Source organism: Geotrypetes seraphini, chromosome 12 (assembly GCF_902459505.1).
Source record: "Geotrypetes seraphini chromosome 12, aGeoSer1.1, whole genome shotgun sequence".
Lineage (NCBI taxonomy): Eukaryota > Metazoa > Chordata > Amphibia > Gymnophiona > Dermophiidae > Geotrypetes > Geotrypetes seraphini.
The window spans coordinates 18348708-18372938 of NC_047095.1; the positions used below are offsets into that span (position 1 = coordinate 18348708).

At 41.2% G+C, this 24231-nt stretch overlaps 1 protein-coding gene across 2 annotated transcripts in view; it reads left to right on the plus strand.

The window, feature by feature from the left end:
- DPYD (dihydropyrimidine dehydrogenase) overlaps nt 1–24231 on the plus strand; it is a 1270977-nt gene that overhangs the window by 1051229 nt on the left and 195517 nt on the right. For both annotated transcript variants that reach the window (XM_033915764.1, XM_033915765.1), the window contains one exon: nt 17602–17744. In XM_033915764.1, the coding sequence (XP_033771655.1) occupies nt 17602–17744 (143 nt within the window). The remainder of the gene's footprint in view (nt 1–17601; nt 17745–24231) is intronic.

Genomic DNA, 24231 nt, shown 5'->3' on the forward strand with positions numbered 1-24231 from the left:
TCAGAGAGAGAACCAAAACCGACACAGGCAGCAAGTTGGTGGCTGTTTGCGCCAAAGTTAAAAAGGTACGGGGAAGGGGCTCATGTGCGCAGCAGGAGGGCGGTTGAGGGGCACCACTCACCCTCGCTACGCCACTGCACCAATTCTCCCTCTAATTCTAAACATGGCGCTCAAAATTGCATTCACAAATTTAGGCATGCACCCAATTTGCGCACAATTTAATTGCCCGATAAGGCAATTAGCGCCAATAATCAGTTATTGGCACCAATTGGCACCAATTTGAATTAATATATTCATCTTTGTTGTTGGTATTCTGTAAAGATGTGTGTGTAAATTTGTACACATGGATCCAAAAAGGGAGTGTGGTCATGGGAGGGGCATGGAGGGGTCAGGAGCAATCCTAGAATTTGCACACAGTGTTATAGAATAAGACAGATCAGCACCTAATTTAGACGTGAAGATATACACCAGGTTTCTATTAGTGCAAATCCTCGTGCTAGAAGTGAGTTTGGATCCCGGCACTAAGCACTGTTTTGTAAATGCTGCCCAGCTTTGAGTGCTTTTTTATAGAATAGTGCTTAGCATTCTTTTTTTGGCATTCAAATTTGGGCTCTATTTATACAATTTAGTCTTATGCGTCTAAGGGCCTTTTTGCTAAATTCTAAGAAGCCTGTTTTATATATATGGCCTTCTTAGCATTTATTTCATGCTAATTCCATTAATACATACTAAACTTTAATAAAAAGGCCCTTAAGGCCCATATTCTTTAAACAGTGCCTTAACTTAGGCGCCAGCAAGGAAACACTGTTTAAGAGTTCTTTCAGAAGAGATTTTCCGGCAGCTAAAAAACAGTGTCAGACTTGTAGGTGTGGCTAATGCTGGACGTGGCATTAGGCACTAGTATGTGTTTCAATAGGTGTAATTCACCTCAAAAGTAGGTGCCAGAAATGTAGGCCTTGAAAACCCTGGCCTACATTTCCAGTGCCTTCCTTTACTGAAAACACAATTCTCTAAACGGCACAGTTGCCGATAATGGCAACCTTTAGAGAATCTGGGCCTAAGTGTTCAGAATACATTCATAATTGCATACATATATGCCAATATGCCACTTAGGCATTTTTCTCTAACGACATCTATATCTTCAATAGAGGTGGGCACACAACTATGTGCATGACTTAGAATACTGTATGTTATATGCGTATCACCAGAACTTAGGCCCAGGCATTTATACCATGTCTGTGGCTGGTGTAAGCGCTCACATCTACAGTATGTGCCTATGTGAGTATACAGTATACCCTGATAAACTGGTATTATATAAAAGAAATTAGGCAATAAGCAGCACATACACATCCATTTATTTTAGAAAAGGCTTTACATCATTGGATTATTGTGTAAAATAATAGTTGAAATTGAAATATCTTGACCTTAACATCTCAATTCTGATTTGTTTATTTCTTGGTTTTTTTTACATATCATTTTTATTAAGGAGTCAACAGAACAGGAATAACACAATCAACAACTATATTCCTACTTCTGCCTTAGCATGTGCTGTTTCGCTCCTCATAAGCAACCCTTCAAGTTATAGGTATAAAATAAATAAATGCTACTTAAGTATATATTTTGCACTTTCTACAAAAAACCCAAACTTGTTAGTCTATCTTTGAAAATTTCCATAACATGGTCTCGTTTTTAACTATGGGCTCCTTTTACTAAGGTGTGCTAGCATTTTTAGCTCACACATGATATTATCACGCGCTACGTGGCTAGAACTAACGCCAGCTCAATGTAGTCAAGTAAGTTCAGGGTCTTCAACAAAGAGCATCTCTGGAAACCAAGGGCTAGATTCACTAAACCTTCTGATCCTGTCCCAACAATCGCAAAACCAATTTTACTGGTTTTGCAATTGTTCCCCGACCCGATTCACTAAACATAAGAACATAAGAACTGCCATCTCCGGATAAGACCTTCAGTCCATCAAGTCTGGCAATCTGCACACACAGAGGCCCAGCCAGGTGTACACCTGGAGTAATTTTAGACACCCATATCCCTCTATGCCTCTCGTAAGGAGATCAGCATCTACTTTGCTTTTAAATCCTAGAATCCTAGATTCTGCAATAACCTCCTCTGGGAGAGCATTCCAGGTGTCCACCACTCGTTGCGTGAAGCAGAACTTCCTGATATTTGTCCTGGAATTGTCCCCTCCTTAGCTTCAGTCCATATCTTCTTGCCCGCGTCACATTGGACATTGTAAATAATTTTTTTTCCTGCTCTATTTTGTTGATTCCTTTCAGTATTTTGAAAGTCTCGATCATATCCCCTCGCAGTCTCCTTTTCTCAAGGGAGAACAATCCCAGTCTCCTAAGTCATTCCTCGTATTCCAAGTTCTCCATACCTTTTATTAGCTTTGTTGCTCGTCTCTGCACCCTCTCCAGCAGTTTTATATCCTTCTTTAGGTTGGGAGACCAAAGTTGGACACAGTATTCCAAGTGTGGTCTGACCATTGCTCTATAAAGCGGCATTATAACTTTCTCCGATCTACTCGTGATTTCTTTCTTTATCATGTCTAACATTCTATTTGCTTTCTTTGCCGCTGCCACGCATTGTGCCGATGGTTTCAGGGTCCTATCTATCAGTACATCCAGGTCCTTTTCTTGTTCGCTCTTACCCAGAGTTGCACCTGACATTGTATACTCGTGTTCCTTGTTCTTTCTGCCTAAATGCATTACTTTGCACTTTTCCACATTAAACTTCATTTGCCATTTCTCCACCCATTTTTCTAACTGACACAAGTCACTCTGGAGTGCCTCGCTATCCTTCTGCGATCTGATTGCCTGGCATAGCTTTGTGTCGTCTGCAAACTTGATCTCACTGGATGTTCCTTCTTCTAGGTCATTGATAAATATATTAAATAAGATGGGCCCAAGTACCGAGCCCTGGGGCACACCACTAGTCACTTTCTCCCAGTCTGAGAACTTCCCATTTATGCCCCCTCTCTGCTTTCTCTGCTTTCTGTTGTCCAGCCATTTGCCTATCCATCTTAGTATATCTCCCTCTATTCCATGGCTTTGTAGTTTCCTGAGAAGTCTTTCATGTGGAACCTTGTCGAACGCTTTCTGGAAATCCAAGTATATTATGTCCACCGGTTCTCCACTATCAATTTGTTTGTTCACGGTCTCAAAAAATGGAAGTAAATTTGTCAAACATGATTTCCCTTTCCTGAAGCCATGTTGACTGGCTCTCATCAGGTCGTGTGTATCCAAGTGCCGGACTATGCTATCTTTAATCAGTGCTTCAACCATCTTTCCAGGGACAGACATAAGACTGACAGGTCTGTAGTTGCCCGGTTCTCCTCTTGATCCTTTTTTGAAAATTGGTGTGACGTTCGCTATCTTCCAGTCGTCAGGTATCTGTCCAGTTCTAATTGACAGGTTGGCAAGTTTTTGCAATAGCTCTCCGATTTCAACCTTCAGTTCTTTTAAGACTCTCGGGTGAATTCCATCAGATCCAGGGGATTTGTCGCTTTTAAGATTGTCGATCTGGTAGTCCACTTCTACTGTGGTGAGGCTATCCTCTAATACTCCTTTGAACACTTTTATTGCTTCTGGTATTGTTGTGGTATCCTCCTTCATAAAGACAGACGCAAAGAAGGAATTTAGTCTATCTGCAATTTGTTTATCTTCCTTGATGTACCCTTTTCTTCCCTGGTCATCCAGCGGTCCCACCGCCTCTTTTGCAGGTTTTCCCTTTTATGATCCATGCAAATGAGGGGAAATGGCATGCAAAAGTAGGAAGCCATCGATTCACTAAGCAGAAGAAGAAACACTGATTGGGTTTGCCGATCCGAAAAGAAGCGACTGCTGAGGACCAGTCGCTTACTATCCTTTCCGACTCTCCTGCCCTCTTCCGCCCTGAAATAACCATCAAAATTAAAAATAAAACTGTAAAATATCTTTACATATGCATAAGAATTCCTTTTTTATATATATTTTGTGAAAAGCGCTTTACGAGTCCGTGGTTTTAACCCGCGGTTGTAACCCATGGGTTTAAAGCGTGTTCTGTTTGATTGTCTGGCTACACAAATAATTCATTGCATTGGTCACAAATCATTCCTTTTTAAAAATGTCCAACTCGTAGGGTCAACAAAAGTAAACTGCAGTCACCCCTCCCCCTTTCTTTTGAGCTCACTTGTGCTTTGCCGCCAATAACGTGCGAGAATAAACCCTACTCACTAACTACATACTAAGGGCGAAGAGCTAGTGCATGTGTAAATTGCATCAATAAACAACAAGGATACTCTGCACATGTGTTTCGATCGCTCTCACAGCGATCAGTGAGATTGTTATAGGGCGTGCGTCTGATCAGATCATTTCCATGTAGAATCTGCAGTGAATCGGTCGCTCAGCAAAAGTCAGCCAAGAATTGCCCAACAACGATCCAGATCGGTAAGATTAGTGAATCTAGGTCCAAGACTTCAAAGACATATAAAAGAATGAAAAAAAAGTGTTAATTCTCTGCCAGACTACCAAATAAGGGGAAATCCCTTATATGGCACACTGACCCTGAATAGTGCTTCCCAGAATGCATCACATGGAGGTGGGCAGCACCATTTTTCAAGATGGTGGTGCCAAAGGCAAGAGTGAGTGGACATCTCTTCTGCTTTTTTAAAGATATACCTCTGAGGCACCTGTTAGAAAGGTCATGTGTGGGAATGGGGGTTGAGCTAGATACCACTGGCATTTTTATATTGAGTCGGATTGAGTCAGGTGAAATGGGAGTCAACTAAACACCGGGGAATTAGGAGGGGGCAGTTTGGGGAATGCATTAGACACCAGGGACATGTTTATTTTAAGTGAGTTGTGGAAAGAAGGTCATGTTAGGTTGGGTTGGATGCAAAATAAGGAGATTGAGCCTATGCAGACCAGTCACAACTTTAAAAAAATTTAATTCCAATCTTTCAGTCAGTGTTTGTTTATTTATTTATATTCCACATATCCTATTTCTATGTGGATTACAAATTATTCAGGTAGTCAAGCATTTTTCCTTATTGTCCTGGTGGGCTCACGCTCTATCTAATCTATCTAATTGGGTTACTGGGGGATTAAGTGACTTATCCAGGGTCACAAGGAGCAGTGCAGGATTTGAACCCATAACCCCAGGGTGCTGTAGCTGTAGCTCTAACCACTGCATCCCACAGTCACTGCATGGGCACCGACAAGAAGGACAATATTTTGTAATTAGCTGTAGATTACTGCAAAGTTTTAATGCAGCAGTAATTGGAATGCTACATGTCAGTATTTTTGAATTGCTAATTTTGTGCTATCAGCTGCATATTGAGCCAGCCCTCCCACATAGCTTTCTGCATTGGCCCCAGAGTTACATGTTCTGTCTAGCGTATGCAAAAGTATATGCAAATATTTCAAAATATCATGTTATGTAAGAAGGCCTTATCATAGTCCAGAAAGATGTTAGCATCAGTAAACTAAAATTAGCATCTCTGGGAATGCAGTTGAAGAAGTGTCATATGCAAATGTGTGTTGTTTTTTTCTATGTGCATGGTAAACAGTGTGTGATTCTCCCCTCTAATGTTATTCAGGGAGTGCATTCTAATGATCTAAAACTTAACACTTGCCTCAGTCCAGGTGTTAACTTGCTAATGTGCAAGGTATTGAAGGTGCCAAGAGAAGGTTTGAAAAATGATGGTCATATAAAATAAATAGTACAATAAATATGTAACCGCAGGGGCCTTGAGGATGAATATATTTGAATGTGCATTATAATGCAGCCAACATGCACTTTTCACCCTAAACTTTAACATGCAAATATATTATCATAACAAATGTACCTTTTCAAACAAAAGAGAGGTTCACAGGGGTCCCTTACACATTTAGGGGCATTTTCAAAACACTGAGGCCTGGATGTACTAAACTCACTGTGCGTCTAACAATCATTGCCAAACCACTTGAACCCTAGATATGACTATAATAGGTCTAAATAAAAATATCCTTCTTATTAGACTTGGACATTTTTCCCATTCAATTATCCCATTCAATTACCGGCGGATGTAATTTACCAACCGATGTCCACAATGGTTCACCGTGAGCTTTTCCGTGCATTCATTGCAGCCTTACTGGGTCAGACCAAAGGTCTATCAAGCCCAGTAGCCCATTCTCACGTAGCCAATCCAGGTCACTAGTACCTGTCCAAAACACAAGGAGTAGCTTCCATTCAACTTCCCCCATGTCTTTCTCAATAACAGATTATGGACTTTTCCTCCAGGAACTTGTCCAAACCTTTCTTAAAACTAGCTAAGCTATCCGTTCTTACCACAAGCACACCAATCAATGCCCTAACATTGCTTAGGCATGAACTAAATTTAACAATCACTACATGTTGATAAGTGCCTTACTGATAAGTCTGCCATGATGGCCTCAGAAAAAAAAGAGAGGCAGGAGGGATGCCCACAACCTCCTGCCTCAGAAACGCCCCCCCAAAAAAATAAATAAAAAAATAAATAAAGGAGATGCAGGAGGGATGTCCATTATTTTCTGCTTCGTAACCCTGGACCCGTCCCCCCTGCTTTCAACCCCCCTCACAAAGATCGCTGCCACCTGAACAAAACCCCCATGCTCCTGAATGCCTCCTGCCTTGGCCACCTGGACCACCACATCCTTGACTGCCCAAAACCTAGACCCCCTAAACTCCCCCTGACACCAAGGCCCCTCCTGTCTATCTTCAATTTAAAAGTGGGGGGTCGGAAGTATGGAGGGTCCAAGGCAGGAGGGAATGGACTTCCCTCTTGCCAATTTCATCTTTCTTTTTTAAAGTTAGGGGCTGTGGGCCATCATTGGAGGGGAGGTCCTGGCACAACTTTTTTTTTTTTTTTAATGGGTACAGATTCATATTCAGAGCGGTTTACATATACATAGGTACTTATTTTGGCCCAGATTCTGAAAGCAGCACCATAAGTTAGGCTCCGGTAGGCAACTAAATTGCGCCAACCAACGCTTAATTGCTTTAATTGGCATGGTAATTGCACCATCTAAAACCAATTTAAGAAGTAAGTGTCGGAATCATGCCTACAGCATGGTGCCTTAGGTCAAAGTGGGCGTGGTTAGGGGTGTAGATGACTTTAGGCACCGCTATGTATATATGTATTTTATTGTGACTCGCTTTGGGAAAGGCGGGATACAAATAAACAAACTATAAACTATAGCTATGTGTGAATCTTCATAAAACTTAGGTGCTGGAAATGTAGGCTTTTAAAACTCTGGCCTACATGACTGGTTCCCCATTTTTTTTTCATGATGTCGGTAGCTGTGATTCTTTTAACAGTGCCTAAGTGTGATTGACACCCAGCAGGCGCTATTTTTGTAAAGGCTGGCTGATTTAGGTCCCGTTTACAGAATCTGGGCCTTTGTACCTGGAGCAATGGAAGATTAAGTGATTTGCTCAGGGTGACAAGCAGCAGCCCTGGGATTCAATCCCACAACCTCAGAGTGTTGAGGCAGCAACTTTCCTACTAGGCTATTCTTCACCACCTCACTTGAATGAGCTTTAGTGATCTGATTCAAAAATAAAAGTAACAACAGCATTAATAGATTTGTGCTATTCAGATATAAAATACAAAAGCGATTAACAAACACCCTTTCACTGTCCATATAAACATGAATCTTATTTGATTAATAGGCACATCATCTGTTTTTGGTGAATACGCCATTTTGCAATTAAAACACATTTTATTTCTGAAATCTCTTTCAGCTCTGCATCATTTTTCTGTCTAAACATGTCTGTATACTGCCCATAAATGACCATCTTGAAGGCTGTGCTTACTGTACTATTCCATTAAATTGCCGCATTATCGGGTAATTGTTTAAACATAATGCCATAGCACTATCAAAAGGAAAGGTGAACTAATGGCATTTGCAAATGTCAGGGATTATCTTAACACTTTTATTATAGTTTATAAAATGTATATTCAGGACATTCAGTGACAATTATTTCCACAGAAATTGGTTATTTAAATAGATTGCTAATTATCTGAATATGACAGTGTTAACATGCTGCTAATGAGTTATTTGATAAATGTAGCCTATGGTAGCCACCTACAGGTGAAAGACAAGAAAAAGACATGAAATATTCAACCACAAATGTGTATGTTGTTTTGTTTATAATTTTCTTTACTGATGTATATTTACCCCCTCTTTTATGAAACTGCACTAGTAGTTTCTAGCGCGGGGAGCCGCGCTGAATGGCCCGCACTGCTCCCGACGCTTATAAGAACTCAATGAGCGTCGGGAGCAGTGCGGGCCATTCAGCGCGACTCCCCGCATTAGAAACTGCAATCGCAGTTTTGTAAAAGTAGGCCTTAATTTAGAAGGACTGTGGAGGAAATAGCAGCAGTGTTATTGGTCTTTTACAGCCACTGTTTTGTTTTTACTTTGTTTTAAACAATGAGATTTCTGTTCATGACTGTCTTGATTCTTATGGGAACTTTTCTTTTTGCATTGTAACAATCATAGCATATTAGTTAATAGAATGCCAGATACAGGGTGGCACTCATTTTTAAAGCAGATGGATATCTCAGAATGCCCCCCTCCCCCCCCAAAAAAAAATCCATCTGCCTAAAACATCCAAATTGTAATTTTGAAATGGTAGAACTTGGATGTCCCATATTGCAGTGCATCCGAATAGCAAGGGAGCTTGTTTTGGATGGGGTCCAAAATTAGGATATCCAAAAGCGATAATTGAATGGGAAGAAATGTCCAAGTCTAATAAGAAGGATATTTTTATTTAGACCTATTATAGTCATATCTAGGGTACAAAAAAGGTGCTCTGATTGAGTAGTTGACCACTGGGGGGATTAAGGGATGACTCCTCATGAATCCCCCAGTGGATGCTGTCCCTCTCTCACCCCTGAAAATGACATTGGAAAGGGGGAAACTAGGGCTCCCTGACAACATCAGGTATTAGGGACATAATCAATACAGCAGCAAGCAAGTCTGAAGGGTAGCCTAGTGGTCAGTGGAATGTAAACCCAGAGACCCAGGCTCAAATCCCACCTCAACACTCTTTTATTTTTCTTTTACCTTTAAATTGTGAACTAAACTAAAAACATTTCTCTTTAAAGATGCCTACTCATTCTGACTTTCTCCATTTCAATAAGAGCCCAGCGGATTCTATGCAGTCGGCATTACCAAATTGAAACGCTTCTTTTGAAGCGACCCCTACACTATCCAATGTGCTAAGCCCCTCCCTTTTATGATTTTATTTTCTCATTGTATTTAATCTCTCATTTCCCACTTATTCCTTTTGGTATCAGTAAATCTATTTGTTTTGTCGTCCCCTCTATTTTTTATTTTTAATAATACTTGATAATTGTAAACCATTTTAGGTATGCTTTTGATAAACGGTACATCAAAGATTAAGGGCTCAATTTATGAAGCCGCATTAGCGGCTTTATTGCATGCACCTTTTTAGCACGCGCTAACCCCTGCGCTAGCCGAAAAACTATCGCCTGCTCAAGAGGAGGCAGTAACGGCTAGCGCGGCCGGCCAATTAGCGCACGCTATTACGTGCGTTAAACCGCTAGCGCGGCTTCGTAAAAGGAGCCCTAAATAAACTTGAAAACCCTCTAAAAATAGAGATACTATATAGTATATATCATCTGTACTTAACTATTAAAGACTCCTGTAAGCTTGAGGGCTATTGAAGTGATGCACATTCAGGGACTGTAGGTATTTCCTTATTTTTGGAGGGCTCACCATTTAAATAATAGAGTTGTAGTGGATTAAAGTATACTAAACTGACCATGGGTTGGCCCTCTGCTCTGCAGGGATGTTTGTACAGCCATTCTCATAAAGTGCTGGTTTTCTGGTGTTCATAATTTGGATGTTTTATTTTGGAAAATAGCTGTTCATTTTGGACATTCTTACATAATTTTGATCATGTATCCTGTTTGAAAATGTCTATGAGATGGATGAGTTTTTTGGACAAGCAGAATGTCCCAATTCTGTCTTCGATGTTTTTCAAAAATGCCCCTCGATAAGATCGTTACCTATTCTATCACTTCTTTCATAACTGAACAGAATAAACCTTCCATCTCTCAGAAAATCATTATTTCTTCTCTTATGGCTTTCTTGTTTAAAGTACTGTTGAAATGTGGGGAGTCAAGATGGCATTTAGAAGACAGCTGATAATAAATTTTCTGGCCCCTCAACTTTTATTATTTGTCTTTGTCATCCAAATAGAAACCAGTAATTCAAGATGGTCTTTTTATTATTATTTTTTATTATCATTTATTTCAACAAATAAAAACTGTAAGCAAATATAAAAAAAATTCCAGGAAACAAAAAAATCATATAAGAACTTAAATTTTTTAGTCCACGTCATTAGGACTGCTGGTAACCCAGTGGAAAACACATACGTATATAAAGTACATAAAAACATAAAAATATATAATTACCCTTATCTACAGGCAGGAAATTGTTCTCTTTCTTATATATCCCCTCTTTTCAAACCTCTGCATTAGTCTGAGATAAATTATCCAAATTCAAGATGTTCTTAGGCATTAGGAAGAACTATTCTTGGGGATGAAACTCAAGTTTCTTTCCCAATGTGCACAGGAAATTTTTATTGTTTACTTTGGGGTTGTTTTTGGAATGTATTCCTGCTTTTAAAACATTTTTTAAAATGTACCTCAGGTCTTTTTAATACATGTTAATTGATTTAGGAGACCTTTGACTAAACTTCATTAAGAAGATAGTATACCGTATAGTAGACATTCATTCAGACTTGCGCTAACATCTATGGCACATTGAAACAGTCAGACTGGAAAAATCCCACACTAGCTGCTTAACATTGAGCATGAAATGGGCAAATTGAAGGCATTTTTTTAAAATAAGTAGAATCATTGAAGATATGTGAAGCGCTATAGCAGCGCATCCTGCGGGCTTTTTGATCCCCCTCCCATGTCCAATTCCCCTTTCTGTATACCTCTTTCCTGGGTTGCCAGACATCCGGATTTACCCAGACAGCTTTTCAAAACTCGGCACTTTGTTAGGATTTTGAAAAGCTTCCTCTTCAGATCGCGTCGGGAGGGGGCTTCCGTGCATGCGCGGATGCCCTCCCGACCGATGAGAACAGACTGAGGGGGACAGGGCTAGGGGCGAGGCTGGTTCATAGCATGGGCATAACAGAACGGGGTTGGGTGGAACTGAGCAGGCCTGGAGGTGGGTCTATTGGTACGGATTTTACGCAAGTAAAATCTGGTAACCCTACTCTTCCCAATCCCCCCTCCTAACATAACAGCCCTGTTGCTCATACAACTCTGTGACCTAACTCAACAAAAACACATGGACAGTTCTATCGTCTAATCACCCGTGTTTACTTTCTTCTAGGTGAGTGCTAGCAAGGCCCCTAAACACTATTTTGTCATGACAAATCAAACTTACATAGCACAAAAATACAAGGGGAGCATACACAGGGGCATAGCATGAGCAGGGCTCACAATTAGATGAATATCTTACAGATTCCTGTACACCGTGACCGTATGCATCGCTGCCATATTGAGGAGCCTGCAAATATACCAGGTCTATGGCTGCTGTAACTGTGGGAATCAAAATGTGAATTGTGCTCACAATGGCAGGGGTGTAGCTACCACTGAGTAAGCCCCTAAAATGCCTAGGGCCGTCCAATAGTAGGGGTCACCTGCAGCTAAATTCTCCATTTTGCATACTGAGGTACAGCCCTCCCCCCTGCCCCCCACACTCACACACATGCAGCTACTGATTGGATCCTCAACAGCTACAGCATTACAGTAGCAAAGGCTGCTTATCTGATTGGCTGGACTTTTTCTCTGCCGCGTCTGTTGTGGTGATGCAACTTCCTTTGGGCAGAATGCTGCAGAGGAAAGGTCCCACAGGCCAGAGAAGCACACCATAACTGTGGAAGACCCCACAGGTGGGGAACGTGGGGAGGATGTGCTGGACCCGAGGGGAGGAGGTGCTAGAACTTGGGGGGGGGGAGGGGGTGGCATCTCAGTCCTCCTATCCAAGGCCCAAAGTGTCTCAGCTATGCCACTGAAAACCAGGCTATGCTAGCTTTCTCTATGTCAGTGTCCCACATTAAACTTGCGGCACATTAAACTCAGGGCTGCAGGGCATCCAGAAAAGCACGGACGTCGACGCAATGACATCATGCGCGTGTGCGATGTCATCACGCCGGCACATGCGCAGAGGCCCTCCAGACAGGGCCGTGAGTCTGCTATCACTACACCAGTGTGTGTGTATGTAGGGGGGGGGGGAGGGGTTGCTGAAATAGGAGAAGCGCTGGTGAGGAGGAGAGGCACAGGCTGACTGACTATAGAACATTCTGTAAGCAGTCGGCCGGCACCTGTGTATAACTGGCACTATTCTATAACTTGTGTGCATTTCTGCCCATTAAGAGGTAAATTCTATATATCTATATATATATAAAATCGGAGGTATGTATGTGTGTATGTGTGTGTATGTGCCGCGATCACGCAAAAACGGCTTGATCGATTTGAATGAAACTTGGTATGCAGATCCCTCACTACCTGGGATGATATGTTCTGGGGGTCTCGCAGCCCACCTGCCCACGTGGGCGGAGCTACAAACATAAAATCAGATTTCACCCATTCATGTCAATGGAAAAAATGTAAAAAGCTGCCATTCTCACAGTAATTCAAAAACGGCTTGACCGATTTGAACGAAACTTGGTATGCAGATCCCTCACTACCTGGGGTGATATGTTCTGGGGGTCTCGCGGCCCATCTGCACACGTGGGCGGAGCTACAAACAGAAAATCAGATTTCACCCATTCATGTCAATGGAAAAAATGTAAAAAGCTGCCATTCTCACAGTAATTCAAAAACGGCTTGACCGATTTGAACGAAACTTGGTATGCACATCCCTCACTACCTGGGGTGATATGTTCTGGGGGTCTCGCGGCCCACCTGCACACGTGGGTGGAGCTACAAACAGAAAATCTGATTTCACCCATTCATGTCAATGGAAAAAATGTAAAAAGCTGCCATTCTCACAGTAATTCAAAAACGGCTTGACCGATTTGAACGAAACTTGGTATGCAGATCCCTCACTACCTGGGGTGATATGTTCTAGGGGTCTCGCGGCCCACCTGCACACATGGGCGGAGCTACAAACAGAAAATCAGATTTCACCCATTCATGTCAATGGAAAAAATGTAAAAAGCTGCCATTCTCACAGTAATTCAAAAACGGCTTGACCGATTTGAACGAAACTTGGTATGCAGATCCCTCACTACCTGGGGTGATATGTTCTGGGGGTCTCGCGGCCCACCTGCACACGTGAGCGGAGCTACACACAGAAAATCAGATCCCTCACTACTTGGGGTGATATGTTCTGGGGGTCTCGCGGCCCACCTGCATACGTGGGCGGAGCTACACACAGAAAATCAGATTTCACCCATTCATGTCAATGGAAAAAATGTAAAAAGCTGCCATTCTCACAGTAATTCAAAAACGGCTTGCCCGATTTGAACGAAACTTGGTATGCAGATCCCTCACTACCTGGGGTGATATGTTCTGGGGGTCTCGTGGCCCACCTGCACACATGGGCGGAGCTACAAACAGAAAATCAGATTTCACCCATTCATGTCAATGGAAAAAATGTAAAAAGCTGCCATTCTCACAGTAATTCAAAAACGGCTTGACCGATTTGAACGAAACTTGGTATGCAGATCCCTCACTACCTGAGGTGATATGTTCTGGGGGTCTCGCGGCCCACCTGCACACGTGAGCGGAGCTACACACAGAAAATCAGATCCCTCACTACTTGGGGTGATATGTTCTGGGGGTCTCGCGGCCCACCTGCATACGTGGGCGGAGCTACACACAGAAAATCAGATTTCACCCATTCATGTCAATGGAAAAAATGTAAAAAGCTGCCATTCTCACAGTAATTCAAAAACGGCTTGACCGATTTGAACGAAACTTGGTATGCAGATCCCTCACTACCTGAGGTGATATGTTCTGGGGGTCTCGCGGCCCACCTGCACACGTGAGCGGAGCTACACACAGAAAATCAGATCCCTCACTACTTGGGGTGATATGTTCTGGGGGTCTCGCGGCCCACCTGCATACGTGGGCGGAGCTACACACAGAAAATCAGATTTCACCCATTCATGTCAATGGAAAAAATGTAAAAAGCTGCCATTCTCACAGTAATTCAAAAACGGCTTGCCCGATTTGAACGAAACTTGGTATGCAGATCCCTCACTACCTGGGGTGATATGTTCTGGGGGTCTCGCGGCCCACCTGCACACATGGGCGGAGCTACAAACAGAAAATCAGATTTCACCCATTCATGTCAATGGAAAAAATGTAAAAAGCTGCCATTCTCACAGTAATTCAAAAACGGCTTGACCGATTTGAACGAAACTTGGTATGCAGATCCCTCACTACCTGAGGTGATATGTTCTGGGGGTCTCGCGGCCCACCTGCACACGTGAGCGGAGCTACACACAGAAAATCAGATCCCTCACTACTTGGGGTGATATGTTCTGGGGGTCTCGCGGCCCACCTGCATACGTGGGCGGAGCTACACACAGAAAATCAGATTTCACCCATTCATGTCAATGGAAAAAATGTAAAAAGCTGCCATTCTCACAGTAATTCAAAAACGGCTTGACCGATTTGAACGAAACTTGGTATGCAGATCCCTCACTACCTGAGGTGATATGTTCTGGGGTTCTCGCGGCCCACCTGCACACGTGAGCGGAGCTACACACAGAAAATCAGATCCCTCACTACTTGGGGTGATATGTTCTGGGGGTCTCGCGGCCCACCTGCATACGTGGGCGGAGCTACACACAGAAAATCAGATTTCACCCATTCATGTCAATGGAAAAAATGTAAAAAGCTGCCATTCTCACAGTAATTCAAAAACGGCTTGACCGATTTGAACGAAACTTGGTATGCACATCCCTCACTACCTGGGGTGATATGTTCTGGGGGTCTCACGGCCCACCTGCACACGTGGGCGGAGCTACAAACATAAAATCAGATTTCACCCATTCATGTCAATGGAAAAAATGTAAAAAGCTGCCATTCTCACAGTAATTCAAAAACGGCTTGACCGATTTGAACGAAACTTGGTATGCAGATCCCTCACTACCTGGGGTGATATGTTCTAGGGGTCTCGCGGCCCACCTGCACACATGGGCGGAGCTACAAACAGAAAATCAGATTTCACCCATTCATGTCAATGGAAAAAATGTAAAAAGCTGCCATTCTCACAGTAATTCAAAAACGGCTTGACCGATTTGAACGAAACTTGGTATGCAGATCCCTCACTACCTGGGGTGATATGTTCTGGGGGTCTCACGGCCCACAACTCTATGTTGCTTGCTCAAGGGTGGGTTCACCCAAGAATTTATATGTTCTTGCTCCAGGAGGTGAAACTAAAAATGTTGTTTATAATCATGTTTTGCGTTAGTTGTATTGTATTCATTTTGTCAAATATTTCAAATTATAATTTGAATATTGTACTTTTCATTAAGCTGTAAAAAAATAATTTCATTCACCACTATAAAGTATCTTTATTTGAATCCATTTACAGTGTTATTGCTATAATTAAATACCCGTGCAACGCCGGGGCATCAGCTAGTGTTACCTAAAAAATTGGCACCAAAAGGCTTGGCACTTAGTGTGTTTCTGTAAACTGCCTCCAGAGTTAGGCGCAGTTTACAGAATCGTGTGTAGCGCCTGTCCGCCTGATTTGGACACATTTGTTTATGCCAATGAAAACCAGGCCTAAATGCCTGTGTCTAAGTTGTGTGCAGATTGGGTGTATTCTGTAACAGTGGGTCTAACTTTTGGGGATACTCACGACCCGTCCATGCTCTTCCCCTGGTCTTGCCCTTTTTTGAGATCCGCACACTAGAATTTACCTTAGAAAGCTGTGTGAGTAAATTATAATTAGTGCTTGCAAATTAGCAATTAAACAATTAAGTTGCACATGCAAATTGGCAATATATACAGATTTGTATTGGCAACTTTGGCTGCAGTATACAGAATCTGGCTCTAAGCACAAAAATATGCACACAAGATTTTAGAGTGAGGGGGTATATGCATGGGTAGGGAGCACACATGCATAGCATAACAGCTTACTGTAAACTGCATGTGTCTTATGCCAGGTCTAGGACTGGTTTAACTTTGGGCATGTACATATAAGGTGTGGTCACAACAGGTTATGCTAGTACGACTTAATACCGCTAGCTCCTTCCCACTTCCCAATACCTTTCCGATTCCCCAAAGCAACCTCATCTACTCTTTATATCCTCTAGAAATTACCAGATATATTCTTCTTGTAATACATTTTTTGTAATTCTTTTGTAATCCGCCTTGAACCGCAAGGCAATGGTGGAATAGCAATCTCTAATGTAATGTAATGTAATGTATTCTGTAACAGAATCTGGGCAGCACAGGATCATATCACACAGCACTGGAGCACCTCAATGTAGGTTCCCACTTTTACAGCTGCCCCCTAAAGTCTCGGCTATGCACCATATACACGAATATAAACCGAGGTAAACTTTTTTCACCCAAAAAAGGAGGAAAAAAGGATAACTCAAATATAAACTGGGAAAGGGAGGGGGGTGTTTAATAATCAAGTGCAGTGCCTTGCCTTGCTCTGCCAGGCTCTGCACCCTGATCCCCCTCCCTCCCTCACTGCTCTGCCAGGCACTGCATCCAGCCCGGTCACTTATTCCATCCTCTGCCCTGTCAGTCTCTGCACCCAGCCCCTCCCCCCTCCCTGACAGGTTCTGTACTCTTTCCCACCTCCCTCCTGATGCCTTGCAAGCCTCCACCGGGTCTGCCATGAGACCTGATGGTCCAGCAGTGGCCAGGTCAGGAGAAATCCCTCCAATCTCCTGTCCCAACCTAATTCTAATTATTTTTATCTCCTTCTTACTTCCCCCATGTACCTTAAGTATCCCTTGTAATCCAGCAGTGAATCAAAGCAGGAGTGATCTTCCTTTGCTCCTGCCCATGCAGAACCACTAGCTAATTGGCTGTCATGAGTTCTCACGGGACAATGAGTTCAGGACAGCCAATCAGCTAGCGGCTCTGCATGGACAGGAGCAAAAGATGGTCGTTCCTGCCACGATTCACCACTGGACCACCAGGGATACTTAAGGTACATGGGGGGAGGCAGGAAGGTGATAAAAATAATTAGAATCGGGCTGGGACAGGAGGCGGAAGGGATCCCTCTTGTTCCAACCACCACTGGACCACTAGGGATACCTAAGATATGTGGAGGAGGTGGGAAGGAGATATAAATAATTAGAACTGGGCTGGGACAGGAGGCGGGAGGGATCCCTCCTGTTACGGTCACCGCTGGATCACCAGGTCTCATGGTAGACCTAGCAAAGGCCTGCAAACAGGTTTGGAGGGGAGGGTCAATGCTAACCCAAATATAAACCAAGACCCCCCACTTTGGAGCCATTTTTTGGCCCAAAAATCTCAGTTTATATTTGAGTATATACGGTAACTAACCATATATTAGCAAACCATTTTTAATAAGATATGTATATTTTCAGGGAATGCTGTCAGGCCGATAGCTTTGCGTGCAGTGTCTGAAATTGCTCACGCTCTACCAGGGTTCCCTATTTTGGCAACTGGAGGAATTGATTCAGCTGAGAGCGGCCTCCAATTTCTTCACAGTGGTGCTTCTGTTCTTCAGGTACTTTCGCTTACTCTTGCAAATGTTTTCACTGGTAAGTTTGAAATTCATTTTAGGGTTTATTATTATGAAATTAAACAATAAATGCTTCACTTGTTTGTTTATTAATAGAGTTTGATATACCGCCAAACCAAAACAGAAACAGATCAAAGCAGTTTACAATTCCAAACTTCAAATTCTGTAAACATATCTCTTCAGTAGTTAAGACTGTATTTTTTTAAATCAGGATGGTTCTAAAATTACAAGATCTCTTGTTATTTGCAAACTTTAGATTGGTTATGCAAAGCTATGTTTTGCCACACCTAGACTATTGTAACTTCCTTCTTTGTGGCTTGCCAAAGAACTCTTTAAGGGCTCTGCAAGTGGCTTAGAATGCTGCTGCCAGAATAATAGCCAGAATGCCTCGCTATTCACATGTCACACCTGTACTAGCTGAATTCCATTGGTTGCTAGTTAGATGGCGAATACAATTCAAGATACTGACCTTTGTATTTAAATCTGTTTGTGACCTGTTGCCTAAGGTGATTGCCTCCTTATTGCAGACATATGTACCGTACCTGGTCACCCTTTGATATCACAAGTTAGAGACCTCTTGGTTGTTCTCCTGCTTTGTTTGGTTATTAAAGTTGTAAATTGATCCCGAATGTTTCAGGTAGCTGGACTTTCATTATGAAATTCAATTCCAGATTCCATGGGGCTCATAATCAAAACTGAAATACGTTTAGATTTTAGCAAATCCTTTGACAGTGTTCCACACAGATGTCTAATAAATAAACTGAGTGCCCTCAGGATGGGTCCCAAAGTGATGGTCTGGGTCAAGAGTGGAAGGCGACAGAGGGTAGTGATCAATGGAGATCACTCTGAGGAAAGGGATGTTACCAGTGGTGTGTCTCAAGGTTCAGTTCTTGGGCCTGTTTCAAGTTTCAAGTTCAAGTTTATTAAATTTTGATTTTACGCAATATCCAATATTTCAATGCGTATTACATAATTGTAATGTACAATAAAAGCCAGGGATACAAATACAAATGAGACAAAATTATACAGACTAATCATAATGTTCTATTAATACAAACTGGAACAAGTAGGTAAAGGGTAGAAATACAATTTATACAATTTATAAAATAAAATTAAAAAAAAAAAAAAAAAAGAAAAAGGAACATTTAAGGTTTGTACATAAGGATAGGGTCAATTAAGAAAAAATATGAAGAAAATTAATTGATAGAAAAAGCTTTAATTATTTTAAAATGATTCAAGGAAAAAGGTAATATTAGGAATAATTAATCAGTTTAAGAGTAAATGATTTTTAACATGAAGATAAAGATCCAGATTAGTATTAATGATCTTTTGAAAGAAGAGAAAAATAAGAGGATTAAGATTATAAAAGCACTTATAATATCCATATTGATGTCCTACTCATTTGATTCTTTAGGGAATAAGTACTGTGTTTATTACAATTATCTATCTATGTATTGAATGCATCTTTATAAAGAATGTTTTTCAGACCGCGTTTGAATTTGACTAATGATGGTTCGTTACGTAGATAAATTGGTAAATTTTTCCACAGTTGGGGTGCTTGTACTGAGAATATGGTTGCTCTTCTTGTCCCAATTATTTTTAAAGAAGGAATGGTTAATAAGTTTTGTTGCGTCGATCTCAGCGTCCTTAGTGAAGAGTAAGGGATTAGTAGTCTGTCCAGAAATAACGGCTCGTGTGATTGTTGGATTTTAAATGTTAATAATACGATTTTAAACGTTATTCTGTGTATAATAGGTAACCAGTGTGCATCTTGTAGGAGAGGTGTAACATGATCATATTTTTTTGAATTTGTTATAATTTTTATTGCTGTATTTTGTATTATTTGTAGTCTTCTTATTTCTTTATGAGTTATGCCACAGTATAAAGAATTAAAATCTAAATAAGTTGGAGAAAAAATCTATATACTAAATTCACAATTAAAACAATATAACTAATAAAGTGAATTTAAATAATAAACAATGTTAATAAAAAATGATTTTAAGAGTGCTCAGTGTGATATCTTATTCAAAACCAGCAGATTATTAGAATGAAGATATATAATCTTTACATCATTGCACTCACCTCCCTACCAGCCCTAAACATTTTGAAGAAAATAAACTGTTCTAGCAAACTTATAATAAAAGATGTATATAGATGAGTACTTAGCTGAATTCACAAGATGTTGTAAAGTTCACCACTCATAAATGAGTTTGCTCAAAAAAAGTTGTCTTTGAAGGCTGATCGTTGATGATACCTAATTAGGTGCAATGAATTATTCCAAGTTGTTACTACATGTTGTTATAGCTGGTTAAGAAATAGTGTTGAATAAAGTGAGTCTCCACAACAACCACAAAAACCAAAATGAAAAATCAACGTGTAGCTAAAATATCTTAATCTGAAAGCTAAAGCAAAGTGTCCAACGTCAAACGCAGATTCGACTCATTTGTTGAAACATCCCAGACGGCGTGTTCTCTCTTTTGGGAGTCCCGAAGGTAATTCATTACTAGTTTTTTCAAAGTTTATTTTCAAAATATATTTATGACATTTGACAACTGCAACATATTCATTATTATTCTTTGTTTTATTTTTAGTCTTTTCCTCCTGATGACGCTATTCATAGCGAAACACGATCGGTGTTAAAAAGAGGAAATGAGGAAATGTTGGACACTTTGCTTTAGCTTTCAGATTAAGATATTTTAGCTACACGTTGATTTTTCATTTTGGTTTTTGTGGTTGTTGTGGAGACTCACTTTATTCAACACTATTTCTTAACCAGCTATAACAACATGTAGTAACAACTTGGAATAATTCATTGCACCTAATTAGGTATCATCAACGATCAGCCTTCAAAGACAACTTTTTTTGAGCAAACTCATTTATGAGTGGTGAACTTTACAACATCTTGTGAATTCAGCTAAGTACTCATCTATATACATCTTTTATTATAAGTTTGCTAGAACAGTTTATTTTCTTCAAAATGTTTAGGGCTGGTAGGGAGGTGAGTGCAATGATGTAAAGATTATATATCTTCATTCTAATAATCTGCTGGTTTTGAATAAGATATCACACTGAGCACTCTTAAAATCATTTTTTATTAACATTGTTTATTATTTAAATTCACTTTATTAGTTATACAGTATAAAGAATTGCAATAATCCAACCTAGAAATGATTAGGGAGTGAATAAGAATATTAAGTGCTTCTGGTTTAAGAACCTTTGTTAATGATCTGATAAGTCGCAATTTATTGAAACAGTTTTTGACAACTATGCTGATTTGATTATGATAGCTAAATTCTTGATCCAAGGTTACTCCCAATATTTTTGTTGTATTTACTTGCTGAAGAGGAATATTGTTTTTATAAACGATATTGCTGCAGGGCTGTCGGGTAAGATTTGCCTCTTTGTGGATGATACCAGCATCTGCCATAGAGTAGACACCCAGGATGGAGTGAATAACATGAAGAAAGACCTAGCAAAGCTTGAAGAATGGTCTGAAATTTGGAAGCTAAAATTTAATGCTAAGAAATGCAAGGTCATGCATTTGGGCTGCAAAAAGCTGAGAGAATGGTACAGTTTAGGGGTGAAGAACTTTTGTATAAGTAAGAGGAGTGGGACTTAGGTGTGATAGTATATGGTGATCTTAAGGGAGCCAAACAGGTTGAAAAGGTGACAGTGAAAGCTAGAAGGATGCTAGGGTGCATAGGGAGAGGAATGGCCAGTAGGAAAAAGGAGGTATTGATGCCCCTGTATAAGACTTTGGTGAGAACTCATTTAGAATTCTGGAGGCTGCACCTTCAAAAAGATATAAAAAGGATGGAGTCAGTCCTGAGGAAAGCTACTAAATTGATATATGGTCTTCGTCATAAGGCATATGGGGCCAGACTTAAATATCTCAATCTGTATACTTTGGAGGAAAGGTGGGAGAAGGGGGGTATAATAGAGATGTTTAAATACCTACGTGGCATAAATGTGCATGATTTGAGTCTCTTTCATTTGAAAAGAAGCTCTGGAATGAGATGGCATAGGATGAAGTTGAGAGGTGATAGCCTCAGGAAGTACTTTTTTACAGAAAGGGTGGTAGATGCATGGAACAGTCCTCCCGGTAGAGGTGGTGGAGACAGAGACTGTGCCTGAGTTCAACAAAGCCCAGGATAGGCATGTGGGAAGAGATAATGGTTACTGCAGATGGGAGACTGGATGGGCCATTTGGCCTTTATCTGCCATCATGTTTCTATCAGCTCCTGCTACAGAAAAGCCTAATAGAGCTGCACAGAGGTGGCTTAAGTAGTTGGGGGGGGGGGGGTGAACCATAGAGAGGGGGACTCAGGCCCATGAGCCACTCTAACGACTACATTCATGGTGGAAAATGTGAAGCCATCCAAACCATACTGTATTGCCATTTAGGTGCCCCCTGCAGCCATAAGGGCTATCGGGGTTGTAAACAGGTGGGTATAGTGAGGTTTGGGGGGCTCAACATTACTTATATGGGAGTTCTGGTGAGGTATTTATCTGGCATCCCTTTTGTGAAGTTCACAGAAATGCCCTGTAAGGTGCCCCACTGCTCTGCTGCCATGTCTGGGTGGCCAGTCCATCACATTGCTGGCCCCTTCCACATCCAAAAGGTCTTGTTCCTGCTGTTTGGGACTTGGATTAATATTTGGATGAGAATATGGTATAAAGATAGACGTACTGGCGGTCTGGACAATCAAATCACCATATGAGGATCTGATAATGATCTAAGAACTCTATCTATCACCTACAGAACTCTCTGTGAAGCTGAATATGAGGGGATGCTGAAAAGTTATCAGCACAACCAAGAAGAGAATGATGTGGATATGATTCAATCAATGACCTGAGACAACGTCTAAAACATATAATTTTGTTTCTGCAAATTGGAATTTTTTTTTTTTATTTTTTTTTTTATTTTTATTTATTAAATTTTCAATTTTTACAACAATTGAATCACAAGTAATATAAATTGGAAATTAATAAAATAAGATAACACTCTGTTCAGTTACGGTGGCAAAATAACACTCAGAATTTAGAAAGTTGGTTGGTTGGGCTGAGAACTTTTTAGCACCCCCTCAGAAATCCCATTACCCAAAACTCCCATTTTTGATGGCCACCATCCTGACCCCAGTTACTCCTGATCAGTGTAGACTACTGTTAAGTTGGGTTATTGTAAAACAGGTCAGCTTATTTTACAGGTCATTACATAAAATGTGACTCTGTGGTAGAATAACCCAAATTAACAGTAGCCCAAGTTGATAACTTCCCCCTAATGCATATTTTTGCCAAATATATCTTAAGTGGTAGAATCATGTGTTTGTCCTTAACATGATTTTAGCATAGCATATTAAATAATAATGAGATGACAAGCATGAAAAAGTAACATAGAAACATAGAAGATGACGGCAGAAAAGGGCTACAGCCCATCAAGTCTGCCCACTCTGCTTACCCACCCCCTGTCTATGCCCTAATGACCCAATTTCCTTATCTTGACCCTCGTAGGGATCCCACATGGGTATCCCATTTATTCTTAAAGTCTGGCACGCTGTCTGCCTCGATCACCTGCACTGGAAGCTTGTTCCAATGATCAACCACTCTCTCTGTGAAGAAATACTTTCTGGTGTCGCCATGAAATTTTCCGCCCCTGAGTTTGAGCGGGTGCCCTCTTGTGGCCGAGGGTCCCTTGAGAAAGAAAATATCATCTTCCACTTCGACACGTCCCGTGAGGTACTTAAATGTTTCGATCATGTCTCCCCTCTTCCTATGTTCCTCAAGAGTGTAGAGCTGCAATTTGTTCAGTCTCTCATCGTACGAGAGACCCTTGAGCCCCGAGATCATCCTGGTGGCCGTCCGTTGAACCGATTCAATTCTGCGCACATCTTTACTGTAATGTGGCCTCCAGAATTGCACACAGTACTCCAGATGAGGTCTCACCATGGCCCTGTACAACGGCATTATGACTTCAGGCTTTCGGCTGACGAAACTTCTATTGATACAACCCAATATCTGCCTTGCCTTAGATGAAGCCTTCTCCACTTGATTGGCAGTTTTCTTGTCTGCACTGATGATTACTCCTAAATCTCGTTCTGCTGAAGTCCTAGTTAAAGTTTCTCCGTTCAAGAAGTACGTCCTGCATGGATTTCCGCTTCCGAGGTGCATGACCTTACATTTCTTAGCATTGAAGCCTAGCTGCCAGGTTGACGACCAACTTTCCAATGTAAGCAGGTCCTGCGCCATATAATTCTGTAAACTGCATTCACTTACTATATTACATAGTTTGGCGTCATCGGCGAATAGTGTTATTTTACCTTGAAGCCCTTGAGTCAGATACCCTATGAATATGTTGAAAAGGAGTGGACCCAGGACCGAGCCCTGCGGCACTCCACTGGTCACCTCCGATGTTTTAGAGAGGGTACCATTAACCACCACCCTCTGAAGTCTGCCACTCAGCCAATCATTGACC